This window comes from Thamnophis sirtalis, unplaced genomic scaffold (genome assembly GCF_051295495.1).
Source record: "Thamnophis sirtalis isolate CommonGarterSnake01/CBP01778 unplaced genomic scaffold, rThaSir2_p1.2 scaffold_9, whole genome shotgun sequence".
Classification (NCBI taxonomy): domain Eukaryota; kingdom Metazoa; phylum Chordata; class Lepidosauria; order Squamata; family Natricidae; genus Thamnophis; species Thamnophis sirtalis.
The window spans coordinates 34,366,462-34,385,169 of record NW_028261389.1 but is presented as its reverse complement, the minus strand read 5'-3'; the positions used below and the strand labels follow the sequence as shown (position 1 = coordinate 34,385,169).

At 33.7% G+C, this 18,708-nt stretch overlaps 1 protein-coding gene across 8 annotated transcripts in view; it reads left to right on the top strand.

Moving 5' to 3' along the window:
- CNOT4 (CCR4-NOT transcription complex subunit 4) overlaps nt 1–18,175 on the top strand; it is a 78,891-nt gene extending 60,716 nt beyond the window's left edge. For 5 of the 8 annotated variants that reach the window (XM_087723291.1, XM_087723294.1, XM_087723292.1 and 2 more), the window contains 2 exons: nt 16,036–16,248; nt 16,888–18,175. In XM_087723291.1, coding sequence (XP_087579417.1) covers nt 16,036–16,248; nt 16,888–17,189 — 515 coding nt within the window. In that variant the 3' untranslated portion in view covers nt 17,190–18,175. The remainder of the gene's footprint in view (nt 1–16,035; nt 16,249–16,887) is intronic. The other 3 variants (XM_087723295.1, XM_087723297.1, XM_087723296.1) reach the window with 1 other exon arrangement.
- Nucleotides 18,176–18,708: the final 533 nt, after the last annotated feature.

Here is an 18,708-nt window from a genome sequence, read left to right as displayed (position 1 = left end):
GAAGAAAAACAGCCTCAAAGCATAATGTTGCCACTACCATGCTTCATTGTGGGTACAATGTTTTTTGCACCAAATATACCTTTGGGAATTATGGCCAAAAAATTCAACCCTGGTCTCTCCAGACAATAACACATTTTCCCACATGCGTTTGTCAGACTAGATGTAGGTTTTGGAAAATGTAGCTGGGCTTGGATATTTTTCTTTGTAAGAAAAGGCTTCATGTCACCTTACCCCACAATTCAGACATATGAAAAATACAGGACATTGTTGTTACGTGTAGTATATAACAATACTTACCAGAAATCTCTGCAACTCCTTTAATGCTACCATAGGCTTCTTGGCAGTCTGTCAGATCAGTTTTCTTCCTTGTTTTTTCATGTATTTTGGAGAAACATGCACTTCTTGGTAATGTCACTGTTGTGCCATATTTGCCCAACTTGTTGATGACTGTCTTCACTGTGTTCCATGGTACATCCAATGCCTTGGATGCATAGCCTTTAGGAGGCTTATAGAGTGCTTCTGAGTACTGGGGGGGATTGAGCAAAAAATGGCTTGTTTTTTACTAATTTCTGCCCTCCCCAGCTCCCAGGAGCACTCTGGAAGCCTCCTAAAGGCTATGCACGGCCATTTTGTTGAAAGGGGTGGGGTTTTGGGAGGCAAAAAACACTGTATTCAGTGTATAAGACGCACCCATATTTTCACCCTCTTTTTTGAGGGAAAAAGATGCGCCTTATACTCCAAAAAATACAGTATGTACTAACTACTACTTAATATCATTTTTAATGTGATTAGTTAATTCTGAACATACTCATCCCTACTTATAAGAGGATGTGCAAACTACTGCAACCACATTATTGTAACTTTCTCATTTCCCCCCCCCCCCCCGAAAGATTGTTTTTTAATTGAATTGTGGGGAGAAATTCTGAAATGATCTATCTTGATTTTTAAAAAAATGACATCTCAAGGGCATGGCATTTTAATGGGGTGTGTAGACTTTTTATATCTACTGTATTTTATTCCAGTATCCAGAGTCTGTATAAACATTAAAAAGAAAAGATTCATGGTTACAGAGTGATTGCTGATTTTAATAAGAACCCTGTCCTAATGAAATATGATTTAGGAGGAAGGACTGTACCAAAAAATAAACACTAGCCTGAGTGGAATAGGTTGTGTCGCAGTGTCACCAATGGTATATTCAATCCTGAGCTGGGATATATCTCACTTCCATTAATATTAAAGGCAAAGTTAGGAGAAAGGTATTCTTATGGGGCAATATTCTATATATTCATTGATTCTCATTTGGACCTACAGAATTTATTGGACCATTATTCCTCAAAATAAAAGTATTATATTTAAGAAGCTTGGATAATTCTAAGTCCATTTAGCAACATAAATTCACATGTACTCTGTATTTTAAAACTGCATTTTTATGTACAACCATACTTTCATTTGCCACCTGCCCAAATATGCAGTATATATGCGGTTTTCCCACATGTTTAATCTTTCCCAAAATAAACTACGTGTAATTGTTTTCTGCAGTGCTATATGTTTTGTATTATCTAAGATATAATTGGGAGATGACTGTCAGCCTTGAAGTTGTTAAAGTTGTATCCACTTCTGAATCAGGGTGTGTTCTAGCATTTCAATAATGTGATGTTCTTTGCTCCTGTCTGGAGTACTCCAGACTTCTTTTATTTGTACATTCATTCCTTAATTTGTGTTTTATTGTTTTTTAAAAAACCAATAAAATATGATTAAATAGATACAAATCGCTTACATTTAAGAAGTCTTTCAATCTCTTTGTTATTCCTAGTGGAAAGTGTTAGAGGTGCAGGTTTTTAAAAAAATAGGCAAGCAAAAAAAACTAAAATTATTTTTTCACTACTGTTCATTAAGAACTGTTCCTATTCATTTTAACCAAGAAGAGAAAACAATTCACTTTTTCTTGTAGAATGTTAACTTTATGTTACAGATTTAAAGGTTTACATCAAGATTGTACAATCTTAGATTCCAGTTGAAGTGACAATTTAGCCAGATTTGATTCTTTGAAAAAAAAGATGAGGAAAAAGTGCAGTATAATCTACTGCAATTTAATGCCATTAATGTATGTTCAAACACATTTATTCCAGGTTAGACATGGGTGTTTTTGTTTACCAGAGAATTCATTCTCCTTGGATTTATGCTGTTTTCCGCTAGGTGAAGCTTTGAAGAATTGGACAAAAGACTATTTAATTCTGTCTTTTTAAGGGCATTTGCATCACTAGTTCTAATTCACCATAAAAAACTAATGTTACATTCCATACTATATCTAGCGTGACTCTGTGACAACTTCTCCTGCTGTTTATTTGCTAATACATGGTTCATCAAGTTCATATTAAGGAGCATGAGGCCTATAGTTCATCTTTTGTAACAATTCATTTACTATCTGGGAAAATTTATTATATTGAAAGTAGGAACTTTAGAATAAATAACTATAGGAACAACAGATTCACAATATAAAGGATTTTAAAAAAATTCTTACAGACTATCTGAGCTCCTAGCATGCTTTAATACTCTTTTACATCATATTCATACCTCAGTTAAAAACTTTTCAAGGCAGTTTTGGAAAGTAATAAAAAAATAATTCATGTTAATTACCATGTTACATTTCACTAATTTTAGTAAGTGAATTAAACTTAGTTTTATTGATTTGACTTTCAGTAATGTGTACTTTAGGTATATGGTTTTGTTGGTTCCAGATTCGTCACTCTTAGGGATGAATCTACATAAACAGTATACTTTTTTTCACTTTGAGCAATTGTTTTCCTACTTAATTAATTTATGGGTTTCCTTTTTCTTTTCTGTCTTTTTTCTTTCTTTATCCGTTTTATTTCCAAGATGTCTATTTTTCTCCAGTTCTCCTGTGAAATATTTTTAAGCTAAATAAAAGTACTATATGATCAAAATATTTCTGCAGTGGTATAGGAAGATCAGATTATTTTCCCCTCCATTTTAATGCTATTGCCAAACCTGTCTGCATATTTAATATCCTGTTTAGAGACATGAAAAAATGATTGCTAAGAGTTGACACAAAATTGATGGGATATAATCAATGGCTATCTATGCATGGTAACTAAACAGACCCTTTAGCTATGTTCAGAACTGAAAACTGGCAGTTTTGTACTTCACACAATATTCATAAGTAAAAAGTGGCATTCTTGTATTTCACACAAATTTCCAAAACACGTATTAGAAATCTATGCTACTGTATCTCTTAACACTGTAATTGTAAAAGAGCCTCAAACCATAGTTGTTGTTTTTTCTGTTTCGTGGAAAAGTCTACAAAGGGTTTCCAGGCAACCATAAATGTAAATACTGTTTTTTCTCTGATCAAAGCAGTTAATTTAGCCATCTCTGCAAATTCTGAATCCTGAAATCTTCTGAATTAATTCACATATTTGTGAATCTTCTGAATTAATTCACATATTTGTGAATCTTCTGAATTAATTCACATATTTGTTTTCCTTTTTTTTATATGTCCACCAAACAAGATAGAATGTCCCTTAATATGATTTCCAGTGATTCAAAATACCTTTATATATTATAGATGACAGATATCAATGATATATTATTTTATAAAAATAAATTTTATAAAAAATGACTAGAACATAATGTAAATTTCAATCCTTTCAATCGCATATTTCCCATTTGTCCATTTGTTTATTATAACCAGCATTTTAACCTATTTTATCATTTGTTTTTCTTGTCTCATATTTCAACAAAAGTTTATACAATTTACTAATAACATGTTCATCATTAGTTCATAATTCTGTTTCAAATTCATTCAAAAGTAATTTGTTTTTGAGGAGGAGCTTGATGTTTTCAATCCATGCTTTGAGCAATGCCTGAAAATATATTTTATGCAACTGGGATTTTTTTCAAAGGGAACATTTGTCTTTTAAATCTTCCTTTACTTGCCCAAGAATCCATGACATTCTGGATCTTGGTTTGGCTTCGCACTGTATGTAAGTAGGAGAGAAAAAGCAATAATTCAAATCCATACTGTAATCTTCAGCAGCTGTAATTATGTAAGTTGGATAAATCATTAGCTCTTACTTCTCATTGAGCCTGGGGTATGTCTATTTGGCTATTAGTTATGTGCAGGCTTGAATGTTAGCAGATATTGGGCAACATGCAATTTATTACTTCTTTATCATGACTGACTCTAAAAAAGGGCACTATAAGTATAATCTTCATTGTCATTGTACTTAAATACAACAAAATTGTTTCTTTATCTTTAACTATCAGAAAGGGTGTATTAGGTACTACATTGACATAATGCTGAAAATTACGTAGTGTCATCATTTAAACAGAGAAGCTTGCCAGCATCAGACTTGCATATTCATCTGTTTATTTTGTCTAGGCAGGGGATTTTGACTATGTGTTATATAAATATGTAAAATTATAGTGCAATACTTTTTAAAGTATATAATTTCACTAATGTTTTTACAATTTAAAAACTAGCATTCAAACATTGCTCGGTACAGGCAAAATTCCAGTTCAAGAGCCAACACACATGTACTCATATTTACCATTCATCCTTAGGGCAAGTATTTATTTGCTAGATCATTTGGTGGCCAATTGATGCATGTGGTTCTAAATGTTAATAAGATTTATTGCTCTGAAAAAATTACATATCAATAGAAATATTAAAGTTCATTTAGCAGGTTGACAACACAGTTAAATGCCAGTACCTGCACAAGCTCTAAATGTTATTTATAGTATCCAAAAGATGAATATTTTTAATTTATTTTGTTTATTTTTGAATGAACTAAAGCTGCCTGCTCATACTTGCTTACAGAGTATAGCCTTTAGAATTTACAAATAATAAAATGCACATGAAATCATTCAGTTTGAATCAGGAGAAACACAAAACCGCAAGGAGACACGACAGACAAAACAAAATCTTGACTTCACATCCCTTACATTGTGTCAAGGTTCTTTCCTTTAGCTAGTTCATATTTGGCCTAGCTTGTTAAGAATTCTTATTGTACGCTAGATTAAAGACACTTTTTATTTTTGACAGTTAATTATACTCTGTCCAAATGAGGATGAAGTTTCTTCTTATATTCTCTACAGATTATACCTGGTGCTTCTTTCTCCTGCCTTATCCAGAGGTTAATGAATACCTTGCTTTGTATTTTTCATACTTATTAGTTATTGATATAGGCAACATTCTTGGCCTGGGGAACACCAGCTTCCAATATATCTCCCACACTGTTTTTTACAGCAAACATTAGCTATTTTTAGATTGATTTTTGAAATGGATATAGCTTGCATTAAATAACTCATTTTACCTGAGTCTGCAGATCATGGATTGGAGAGTATCAAATACTAAAATTGTTGATTTTAGTGTCTTACAATGGGAACCTACAGTTGCATTAATATAAGCTGTGCTGAATGAATTGCTAAACAAAGCCAATTTTTATATGAAGTTTAAGGGATATGTTAATTCTGTCTTGGTGATGTTTGGATGATTTTTAAGGAATATTTCTCTTTTTAGTTGTGTGATTTAGTTTAATAGAGAAAGCACCAAGGTTTTGTTCTGTGGTGTCCTTATAATTAGAGTAAGGTCAAAATGTCTTACTTCTTTATCACAAAAATGTACAATAGAATTAAACATATGATAATGTTTTCTCCCAATGTTTCCTACCAACCAAGCCTCATAATGTTCAGCTTTGCTTCCTTTGATATTAGCAAGTATTGCTGGAGGGAATGAAAATATTGAAGTTAGGCCTCATTTAGATTTAGGCCTCATATAGATAAAGCATTTCTTTCGCCATATTAAGCTCCAGCTTCATACTGCAAAGAGAGTTTGGTTTTTAAAAAATCTCCATGACTTTTTTTTTCTGTAGCTCTTGGAATATTTGTCTTTAATACTTGCCCTCAGGTTCATTCTAGGCTTTAAAACACAAAGTTGATACAGATAGGTAGCACTAATACATATGTTTGTATACATGCATATGCTAACTTTGGTGCCATTCATATATATTGGACTGACATCCTTAATTCTCACTCCACATCTGAAGAATACAGACAGCAATTTTCTTGATCACGTTAGATGTTGATGTCTTTTACCATTTAGGTCCTTATCACTTTATTCAAATAGAGAATTCAGAGGCTGCCTGGGAAATAACCTTTTTGTTAGGTGTCCGAACAGTTCAGAAGGAAAATGAATGCAAATTATCAATCCATTAGGAATGTCAAAAAGAGCCATCACTGTTTGTTGCATGTTCACAGCAACGGTGCAAAAATGTTTTAATATCAAACTATCTTGAAATTCTGAGGTGCTTTTATGTACATCTGTGATGAAATTGTTCATGATTTTATATTTGGTAAATGACCTTGGGATGAGAATGGAAATTGGGAATACTGAAGGACACTTTTTTTAAAAAATATTTTTTAAAAGGCTTTTTCAAAATGCAGGAAGGATAGAGGCCTTCTAAGCACTATTTTGATGTACTTGGAAAATATTAGCCTTATATTGTTGGTACATTTATGGCAACAACTTTCTTTTCGAATAATTTCGAATAATTATTCAAAATTATTTTCGAATAATTTTCCAGTAAAGTTAACATTAACTTATTAACATATTGGGAAGTGACACTGTTAAATGATACATAGCAGATAAATAAACTGCGGGAACCAATCTGGGTTGGTCACTGGGACCAGAGGTTTAGCCTTCCAAGCTTTTGAACTCATGCTGGAGCGCATCCTCAGGGAACTTCTCTCTAGGAGAGTGTGGATTGTTGTGCAGACTTGTTAAGTGAATCTGGCTTCCCCATTGACTTTGCTTGTCAGTAGATTGCAAAAGATCGATTACATGACCCAAGGACATTGCAACCATCATAAATATGAGTCAATTGCCAAGTGTCTGAATTTTTATCTCATGTCCAGGGGATTGCTGCAACCATTGTAAGAGTGAAAAATGGCAATAGTCACTTTTTTCATTGCCATTGTAGCTTCAGAAGGTCATTAAATGAACTGTTGTAAGTTGAGAGCTACCTGTAACATAGGTAGTCATTGTAGAGTTTCAACCAATATTATCATGATGACAATTGTGTATAAAACAGAGAATAGCAGTGGGATCTTTGGTACACTCTGAATTTGATTGTTTTCTTGCAGATATTTCATTACCCAACTAGGTAATATCATTGGGGCTATAAGGCAATCAATGGGGTGACAGATGTCGCAGCCAGATCACCCTCACATCCTGGGGCTATAAGAATAATAAAACATATAAAGAATTGCATTCAGCATAATTAACTGATCCTTTGTTATCCTTCCTCTATTGCAGTTCTGCTTAATTTAAAAAATCTTAGCACTTTAAAATTGTCATCATTACTGCAGAATTTTTTCCAGAATGTTTTGTAAGATTTGTTAAGAACCAGTTCATGTATTTTTCACTTGTACAGAAAACTCTGCTTATGGTCTAATTGCACAAACTGTGAGATAGATAGTGCTATGAGATGACATATCTCTCTCTATGACTCAGAAAATTAAATTTTTATCTGGGACAGCATATCTCCTTTGGCAGCACATTGCCAGTTGAATATTGTTTAGAGTTTTATTGTCCTTACTATGTTTTTCTTTTTCCTATCTTTGTTTTTGTATGCCACAAAGACCTTCAGGAAAGATTAGCTACTAAAATTGTGTAACAAGCCAGTTAGTTAGGCAGGCAAGCCAACTAACAGGGAATATAGACTGTGTTTACGTCAAATTATCAGGAAACCTCAGTTGAAATTAATTAGCAATCATAATTTTTATGAAAAAATGCATTTTTCTTGGTCATTGTAACACATGCATATTTTTTTAGCATTCAGGAAGAGAATGCATTTTTAGAACGTTTATAAAATTTAAAGCAATTATGTTTTTAGATTAGTTTAATTAATTAGCCTGTGATGTCATTAGGTGCTGAACCATCTTCAATTGATTTAATTGTAGTGAACATTGGAAGGTATTTTTGTCATTATTAGATACATGCCAAGAAAATAAGTAATAGTTCAAAATTTTATTCATTGCCTTTTTGTTTTGTTCTTGCTCCTCTTTTCGTGAGTAATTATTCATCATATTTATATAACTACTCATCTGACAAAATGTGACCTCCAGTTACACAATAAAAATATAAAAACAATAAAATAATTATTACAATTTTTAAAAGTCAAGGAGAGAATCACAGATATTAACAGCAGCAAGACCAGCTCAACAACTCACCATTCCCTTGGGGCCACGGAACCGAATGGCACAGCTAAATCATGGGGAACTTGTGAAAAGTTAACAGGGATGAAGCCAATCTAACTTCAGGGGAATGATGTTCCATAAGGTGGGCACCATGCAAGAGCATCCCCATGTCTGGCATCTTACAAGATGTAGCGCTTTAGTAGACAGGATGCAGTGTATCTCTTTGCTGGATCTGATGGGAATTATATAATTGGGAAGAAGCAGTCCTTCAAATGATCAAACTCCATGCTATTAGGAGCTTTACAGTTGAAAAACCAGCACTTTGAATTGGACCTGGCAGAAAACTGGCAACTAAATGCAACTCACAGAGCAAAGATGTAACATATTCCATGGGCACACATAAATTCTCAGGTAACTGCATTCTTTACTAGCTGACGCTTCTGGATATTCTTCAAGGGGAGCCCCACTTAAAACACATTGCTAGAATCCTTTTGGGAGGTTACCAGGATATGAATGACTGAGCAGAACCTCCTGATCTAGTAACAAGAAGCAACTGGTGTACAACATGAAGGTGCGCAAACACCCTATTAGCCATGACTGCCATCTGCTCTTTGAGTAGGTGTTGAGTCTAGAAGAATCCCCAAGTTATTAGATTTAGTTATTAGATCTCTTAATTTAACCTTAATTCCATCTCATTAGCAGAATGGATTGGAAAAAATTAGCTAATATGTTAAAGCATTTCTTTCTAATATATGTTTTTCACTAACAGTTTAAAAAAAGTAAAAATTAGATTATGAAGTGTCCTTTAAGAAATATTGTGAAAATAATTAACATATTTTTAATATTCTGAAACCCTTCCTCCATGTAATGATGAATTATTACAAAACTATAAAATAATTACAGATCATTTGCTTAGATCATGTATAGCTTGAAAATGTTTTTCTTCTTTCTGGGAGAGTCTTGTTTTCACAAGAGAAGAGAGAATGTCCGAATGTTTTCATGGCTGATGGGTTGTGTTTTCCTCTTTTGTAGAAGTTGGCTTGACTAACCTACAGAGGAGTGGTGAAGTTGGTAATTGCACATTTATAGTTCCAGAGTACTGTGAAAGCTACAAAGGGAGAACATAAAATGAACTCTTACAGACTGCATTATTGAAGACAATTTTGAACTTGATATTAAAATATGCCAAAAAGTGTATTGATTTATGGAAACATACAAATATACAAGAATAAGTTAAAAATATTAATCCCAGATTTTGCTACAGTAGTACTAATATAACATAATTTTATAACATGTATAAATAGTCTTTCTAATCTTACACATAGCCAAATAAATCTAAAGACACTTAAATTTTGTATGCCATTGTAATCTATTAGAAATCAAGTTATAGGCAATCTTTTTCATCATAGGGTCTGCAGTTAAAAAGAAAATCAATTTGGCAGCTGAAAAGAGGTTATGTCTGTTGTGCTGGGAAAAATGCTGCGTTCTTTGGGATTAGTTTAAGGTTGTATGTGTGTATACACACATATATGAATGTAATACACAAATAAAGAAATAACCAATAGAGGGGACTAGATCACTGGACTAGGAGCAGGGAAACTCAGGTGCTAGTCCTTCTGTAATTGCAGAAGCTGGTTAGATGCATGATTTGGGGCCTGTTCTCATTCAAGACTGGAAAGTTCTTTAAAATATCAGATTATCAAATGGCACTAATCCACCTTGGTAAACTACAGTCTATAATCATTATGAGGATATTTCTGTCCTATAATGGGCTGATTCGAGCTGATGATTTATTCACATGTGTTCATGTGTATGGCAATCGCAGGCTATTCTGAGGGTTTCAGATTATAAATTGCCCAATCTGCCATAAAGCAACACATTAGGTAGTCAGGAATACTAAAATATTTATTCATTTTTTATTAATCAAGTTTGTATAACTGTTCATCTCACCAAAAGGAAATATCCTTTTAACTGGAATTTAAGCAAGCATATTCCCTTAGACAAAGAAGGAAGTTTATGTGACAGTTTGGTTGCTTCTAACAATAATTTGAAGCTCCTTATGTATTGAGCAGAAAGAAAGAAAAAAACATGCCAGTGCAAGATTCAACCTTTGACTATAGAAAACTCTTTTGTTAAAAAATGGTGAAACACATAATGGTTAAAGAATCACTTGGTATATATAATGGACTATCCATTTAATTTTCACCATTGTATCCCGTATAGGCACCTTCTGTATGATAATAAATTAAAGTCATTGGAGAGATTAAAAAAGTAATTACCTCACTGAAGGTACTCAATGCTGATTTCTTTTTGCTGATCTTGTCCAACTGTTCCAATATGTTGCTAGGGAAAATGGCTATTCTGAGTATATATGTATAATGTACAATCAATGTAATGTAATGTAATCAATCTAATATATAATCATAACAATAATGCTTAGGTAACATCACTAGATTGTTGGCACAAATGTTTGATGATCGATGATAAAATGTTCCTTGTGAAGAAGGAATTGTATACATACAAACTGGACTTTTCTCTCTGACACCTAGTTTTATGTAGGAGTTTTCCTCCCCTCTTGTTTGGAGGGAACCTGAATTAGGAATCTACATGCCAATGGTGGGATATGACCGGTACGCCCCGGTACGGGTGTACCGATGCCTGCTGGGAGCACCAGGTACCGTTCCAGTACGGTGCTCTGGAGGACCCACCCGCCTGCCCGCTCTCCTTACCTCTATTTGAGCCGACCTGGGCATTTGCACCCGTGCATGGGGTGTATGGCGCCTGCGCGACACTCCGCTGAACAGCTGGAGCATTGCGGGTGGTAGGTGCACATGCAAGCACTGCGCGTGTGCACGTGGTGGGTGCCTGGCCCCATTGCAGCGTACCGGTTGCAACAGGAGCAGGAATCCACCACTGCTACATGCGTATTCTAGATTTTCAGATCATTAAACTGGTCCTTAGGAGCTTGAAGATGCTATCACATATGGTTAATAAAGAAAAGTTTTCAAGAAATCAATCAGTTATGCCCTGAATAATCTCTAAGTGAATTTAGAATTAATATCAGCTAATTAACTCTGGTACTTTTCTAGTACATTTGTATATATTTGCACGCATAGATGTTTAATCCCTCTCTCCCTCTTTCGGTGGAATATACTGTACATAGTTGTTATATTCTACATTGTTGCTGGTATAACTGTATAATTATGCCCTTGTAGTCTTCAGGAGCGTAACAAAGCTTGAATGTTTAAATGTTGTATCTACTTAGTTGCCAAAAGAGGAATAACTTATCCAATTTTGTAATCAAGCCTAAACTGATGCCACAATAAGAAATGTTTTTAGGAAATGTTTAGTTTTTTCTCTCTCTCTCTTTTTGATTCAAAGGATCAAAGATATAGGTAGTTCTCGACTTACAACCATTTGTTTAGTGACCATTCAAAGTTACAAAGGCACGGAAAAAGTGACTTAAACTCTTTTTCACACTCACAACCATGCCCCCATTGTCACATGATTAAAATTTAAACACTTGGCAACTGGAATGTATTTATAATGATTACAGATTCCCAAGGTCATGTGATCTGCAATGATTACAGATTCCCAGGGTTATTTATAATAATTACAGATTCCCAGGGTCATACGACTTTCTGACAAGCAATGGGGAAGCCAGATTTAATTAACTTAAGAACTGGAGTGATTCACTTAACAACTGTGGCAAGAAAGATCATAAAATGAGGCAAAATTCACTTAACATTTGTCTTGCTTAACAATATAAATTTTGGGCTTAGTTGTGGTTGTAAATCAAGGACTACCATGATTTCTGTGATGAGAGCTGTAAGGAGACTTCATTGCACCTGTATCTTATAATTTCAATAATGTAGAATGAATGTATGAAAATCTAATTCTTTTATTTTAATATTTATAGGTAAGGGACGCGGTGGCTCAGTGGCTAAGATGCTGAGCTTGTCGATTAGAAAGGTCGGCAGTTCGAATCCCTAGCACCGCATAACGGAGTGAGCTTCTGTTACTTGTCCCAGCTTCTGCCAACCTGGCAGTTCGAAAGCATGTAAAAATGCAAGTAGAAAAATAGGAGCCACCTTTGGTGGGAAGGTAACTGTTCCGTGCGCCTTCGGCGTTTAGTCATGCCGGCCACATGACCACGGAGACGTCTTCGGAAAACGCTGGCTCTTCGGCTTTGAAACGGAGATGAGCACCACCCCCTAGAATAGGGAATGACTAGCACATATGCGAGGGGAACCTTTACCTTTATCTAATGTTTATAGAACATTTATAGAACAACCGTGAAACTTTACTTGTTATGAATTCATCTGTCATGAGAATTAGTTTGCTTGTCGATTTTACTAGCCTTTAGTTAATAATGTGTAGGAAAATATTCCCATAGTAAATTCATAGATCACTTTATTAACACTACTATTCTCAAGATGTCTGATAGAAAGCCTTATTTGGATTTACCTAGCATGTCAAAAATTGAGCTAGGTTGTATTTAAATTTGGCAGATTTAGTATTTCCGTGCAGATTGTTTGCAAGATTTTTGTAGAAATGTGAAGGAAATTTAATGCTTCATGTTTGTCAAATTATTAGCATAGGTTGTTCTTATAAAAATAAATATAAATGTTTCTATTAATGATAATCAATTTACTAAACCAATTTCTTAAAAGGTTCTAGAAGAACTGGTTTTGATAAGTTCAAGGATTTATACTTAATAAATGATTTCATAATCTTATTCTAGTATACTGATACTTTTTCATTTTTAAAATATGAATTTCTTATTTAAATGTCACATGTTCAGTTTAAAAAATAGCAAAACGTTAGCTATGTTTACATTTTCATTACTCATTTGCTTCCTATTAAAAACAGTTTTTTCCATTGAAGTGCTTTTCTTGTCTCTACTTTTCTATTTACAAAGAAAATGTTATATTGCTACTTAACTATAGATATAACATACACCTTCAATTTCCAGTATGGTAATGATAGCCCAATTATTGTCAGTACTGTTTATTTATTTCAAGTATGTGTCTTAATAGTTAACAGTTTCTTTGAAAAGATTTAAGACTAGACATATTTTATTTCTACTATTTTTGGATACACTAAACACACTATTATAAGGCAAGAACAGCTTTTTAATTAGTGAATACAGCAAATAACTACTACACAATTGTATTAATAGCTGGTGGCAAGAATATGCTTTTATCAAGACATCTTTAGAATTTCCAGAAATAATTATAATCCTAATAAATATATATATAGCTGATGAGAGCTAAATAGCTTGAATTAGATCTATACTAGTCTCCCTTTATTTATTTATCAGCACAAATATAACAAATGTAACAAAAAGGCAACAGTAAAAAATATTGGGTTTCTGTCTGGATGGTCTCTTGTGACGAGCCGAAGGATAGAGAATGGAAGTGTGATCCTCCTCCCATATTTGGGCATACCAGGGGTTGTGACTTTATATATATATACATACACACACACACACACACACATATATACATATATATATACATATATATATACATATATATATATATATACATATATATATATATATATATATATATATATATATATATATATATATATATATATATATATATATACACATACATACATACATACATACATACATACATACATACATACATATATATGAAGAAGAATCTAAACATCGTGACCCACTGACATTTTTCTCTCAAAAACCTTTGAATATTGTGTGTTCTCAGCGATAATTATAAAATGTCTTTTAATACAGATTTCCTTCCTAACATTACAGTTTTTTACCTCCTGGGTGGGGGAAGCTATATGTTTGGTCATAGACTACAAATAATTATGATGATTTTTTAAAGAAAAATCTCCTTTTTTTAATGCTGTTGAAGCACAGCATTAAAGGGAGATCATTCTAATCTTCAAAGTACTAAGGAGAAATAAACAACACTTGAAAGAACTAATTTTTAAGAACAATATTGACTTCAAATTAATTGGCTTTCACTTAAGTATCTTTTTTATGATGGAAAATTAAAAGGAATATTAATACAAAATATTTGTAAATAAAAGCATATTAAACATAGTTTATGTCAGTAAATAAAATATTTAGGTAATATAAATCATAATTACTTAGAATTAAACTGAACAAACTATAATTAAAATATTGGTTATAATTTCTGGATTTAAGTGGTTCTACTAAAATTTCTGATTCTTTTCCCCATCGCTCAATTTATAATAAGTAAAAAAAAGTATCGGAAATAGGAGTTGCAGATGTATCTAGCTAGTATTGAAGAGTAGACATCTCCATTATAGGATTTGTTTTCCAACATATCTTGATTTTTTCAATAATTCTTGAGAAGCTTTAATCAGCTTGAGAAAGCTTCAACTATCAAAAAACTATTCATGTATGCATTGGTAACAGCAATATTTTTGTTCAGATGTTTAATAGCAGTGACTTACTGCAAAATACTAGATGTGTAACTATATGGTTTTCATTCTCACTGTGTAAATTTGTGATAAAGATACAACAGTGTTTTGTGCTGGGTATTGGAACAAATCTTAATTGAAGACATCTTAAGTAATTCAATTTCCTCCTGTAAAAAAGTAATGTTAAGGACAAGTTAATACATGGATATATAAACTGAATCAGAAATCATTCTGCAGCGCTAATCTGATCTTCTTTTCTAGTCTTTTTGGTCTGTACTTTTGAAATGCAATGAGTGGAATTACATAATTCAGGTTTATATTGAATATGTTGAACACAGGCTTATTGAATCAGTCCTTGAATCTATGGTCAAAATAGAAGGATGATATTTTGTTTTGTGAAAGACACAATAAAGAACATTGTTTAGGTTCTAGAAATGAAATATTTTGGTAGTCACTGGCTAGCTACATGACTCTTGAGGTTGGTCCTCTGATTGTCCCCTGAGAATACCTGTGGGATTTCCCCGGAGAAGGTGTAGATGCACACCTTAAGATATAGACATTCCATTTCTTGATTACCGTTGAAAAGAATTTTTCCTATAACTATGGCAAATCCATTTTAAATACAATATTACCTAATCAAGTGATTGTTGCCACATGTGATGGGGTATTTTCTAAATTGTATATTTGAGAGAAGTTCAGAGATTAAAAATCAAATTGTTTCCTGTTATCAGGAAAATAGCCATTAAATTTGTCTTCCTTAAAAACTAGACTTGCTGTAGCTTTGCAGATTAGTATGATAATGCATTTGGTCTTCCACTTTAGAGATTGTTAATTCTTTTTTTAAATGTTAGAATGTCCTTCTCTCTTCATTCTTTTAGACAAAGCAGGCTGTTCTCACTTTCAGAATTTAGTACATTTTTTTTTTAAAAAAAGGTAGATTTGGAAGGGTTTGATAGCGGTAATTCTGATGAGGATTCTATAATCTTGCTTGTATCTTCTTTGTGTAGGGAACTGTTAAATACCCCTACCATTCAGCAAAGCAGACAAATTTATCAATAAGTAAGGCAGCTTTCATATAAAAGATGTGATTTTTTTTTCTTGCTAGTAATGGAAGATTCATTCTTTTGTTTAACTGTTGACTTTCTGGCCAGATTTAGTTGGGAAACATTTCGTTTTTTCGCCATTAGATGTTTAAATAATTCTATATTCTACAGCAGCTCAACACTGAAGCTTCATCTTTATCATCGTCCCATTCTTTTGATAGCAAAACAGTTGTAAATGCTTAGAGAGCCACCATCTTTCACCAAAAACAGCATCTGTTTCTAACTTCAGCTTTTTATTTTCTATCTTTCATTTTCTTTTTTCTTTTTTTGTTGATAAATCTCCCAGACAACAACAGTTCTGTAGAGAGTTTAAATATGAAGGAATGGCAGGACGGGCTAAGGGCACTTCTACCGAACATTAACATCAACTTTGGTGGACTGCCCAATGCTACTTCCCCCTCCAACGCCAACCACAGTGTACCAACGTCCAACACTGCCACAACCGACAGCCTGAATTGGGACAGCCCTGGGAGCTGGATGGACCCCGCAATCATCACAGGTAACAATTTCTCGCTCATTCAGCTCCATTGACAATGATCAAGTGCTTATTTGGCACAAATTAATCAATATACCTTTTTTGGAAAAAATGCGGTGGTCTCTTCCAGCTTCCATCTACCAACTTTCAAGAGGCCCAGAAATCTTAGAACAAATGAATATTTGTACCCCACAGTCTTTTCTTTTGCATGCCTGGCGTCTTTCTTAGCATATCTGAGGTTTCTGTCGGTTCCCACATCAACATGATGGCATGTTTTTCTGTGCAATACAGTTTCTATGCTACCGGATTTTAACTGGATTACTTTTTTCACTAAAAAGGGACATACTCCACTGTTTATAAAGCTCTCTTTATAAGGCTGTTTTCCTTGTAATGGTTATGATTTGGAAAGGTAGAAAAGGAAATAATTGTATGTTATTATGGAAAAATGGGCAGTGTGAAAAATCATCTTAAGGGACAAATGCTCCCCAGGAAAACTCAGCTTCAATTGTGTTTGAAAAACTGTATTCATAGTCATTTCATTTCTGCAAGCCAATAATTATTTTTCTGATCTTGCTACTGGTTAAATTGCATTGTCCTACTTCATATATGTAGTTCTTGCTTGCTTTGAGTAACCTATGTCTCCTGTGTTTCTCTTCTTCCTAGGTATCCCAGCCTCCACTGGAAACAGTTTAGACTCTCTTCAAGACGACAATCCACCACATTGGCTAAAGTCTCTTCAGGCTCTCACAGAGATGGATGGCCCCAGTGCTGCCCCAACACAGACCCCCCACAGTAACCCCTTCAGTACACAAATTCCATTGCACAGAGCCAGTTGGAACCCCTATTCCCCTCCTTCAAACCCTGCCAGTTTCCACTCTCCTCCCCCAGGCTTTCAGACAGCTTTCAGACCCCCCAGTAAACCCCCCACAGATTTATTACAGAGCTCAGCGTTGGATCGTCATTAGGAAAAGTACAAAAACATTAGAAATGCAGGAATTGCTCCTCCCAGATTTCCTGTACCCACCTATGGCCCCTCTTTCATATTTTTCTTTCTGAAGAATCTGGTTCCTGGTCAAAAATCTTTCCCAACCAGCTTCCAAATGCAATGCAATCACAGGGTCATAACTATTATCTTTTTTTCTTGTTTTGCTGAGTCGGTATTTGAAATACACTGTTTAAAAACTATTTCTTTAAACACACTAAGAGAGAGAAATCAAAATGCATAATATTTTCATGAATCTTTTGCACATAATTATTTTAGCGTAGCAGAAAAATGTCATGTTGACAATAGAAGAAAATAATACAAAATTCAGAAACCAGTGCAGAAATATATTGGGGAAAATCAGTGGCCTAACATTCGTATTGCATTCTGTGAGTTGATTATACAGGGAAATCTTTTTTTTTTCCTTTTTTCTTTTGAAGGAGTGGGACAGTTTTGTCAGTAAAGTTTTGGCATAAAGTAGGTGAAAGACAATTTGCCTGTAGAAGTAACTGACATGTTGGTAAGAAATGATTTAACAGAGGGAATTTTAAAAAGTTTTGGCTTTAGATTTCAAATAAATATAATGTTTTTAAAATATCACAGATTTAATACCTAGCATATACATAATATAATTATAAGCAGCTGAAACACGAGTGATATTCACTTCAATCTTTCTGTCTTCTTGTCAGTCTCTTTTTTTTTAATCACCTGATTAAGACACTCTGAGATAGCACTGCATTGGGGCCACAAGATCATCATCAGGAGCGCAACCTTTGACGACCTCTGCCTGCAGCTTTTACTTAACCTTGTAGTTTCTGGACGTTTGTGCAGTATTGAAAGACAGGGGAAAAAAGAAACATAAAATTAAACATGGTTATAACCTGACGCTAAAACTAAAAACAAGGAAATGTACCTCTTTCTTCAGAATTAAAACTAAAATCTTAAATAAAACAGAAAACTTGATGACAACCTTTTGTGAATTCTCTTTTTTCCCCCTGTTTTATGCATATGTCAATTTCTGTGATAACGTTTCCAAAAAATTCTTGAGGCTGTGTACTCCCCATGAAGCATTTGATGTCCTTTCCTTAACACCATTATTTATATTTTTATGTCATGTCTCATTTTTATTTTCTCAAATAAATGCTATGCCACCCTCCCTGACAATTCTTTCTCCTCTGCTTTTAAAGTTAAGAAATTTTAATTTAAACAGACCAGACTGTCTTCTTAGATTATAACGGGTATTTTATAGGAATTCCTAATAGTCATGCCTTATTGAATTGGTAGCTTCATTTTAAACATCATGATTTAACTTAATATATTTAAAGATCATATTTACTACCTCAGTGTTTCTCTGGATGGAGAATTCTGGGAGTTGAAGTCCATCCCTCTTAAAAGTGTCCAAGGTTGAGAAACACTGCACTACCTTAATCAGATCTCATATTTTAGAAATAAAAATGATTCGGTGTATTAAGAAAACATTTTATCCAGGGAAGGACTTTTAC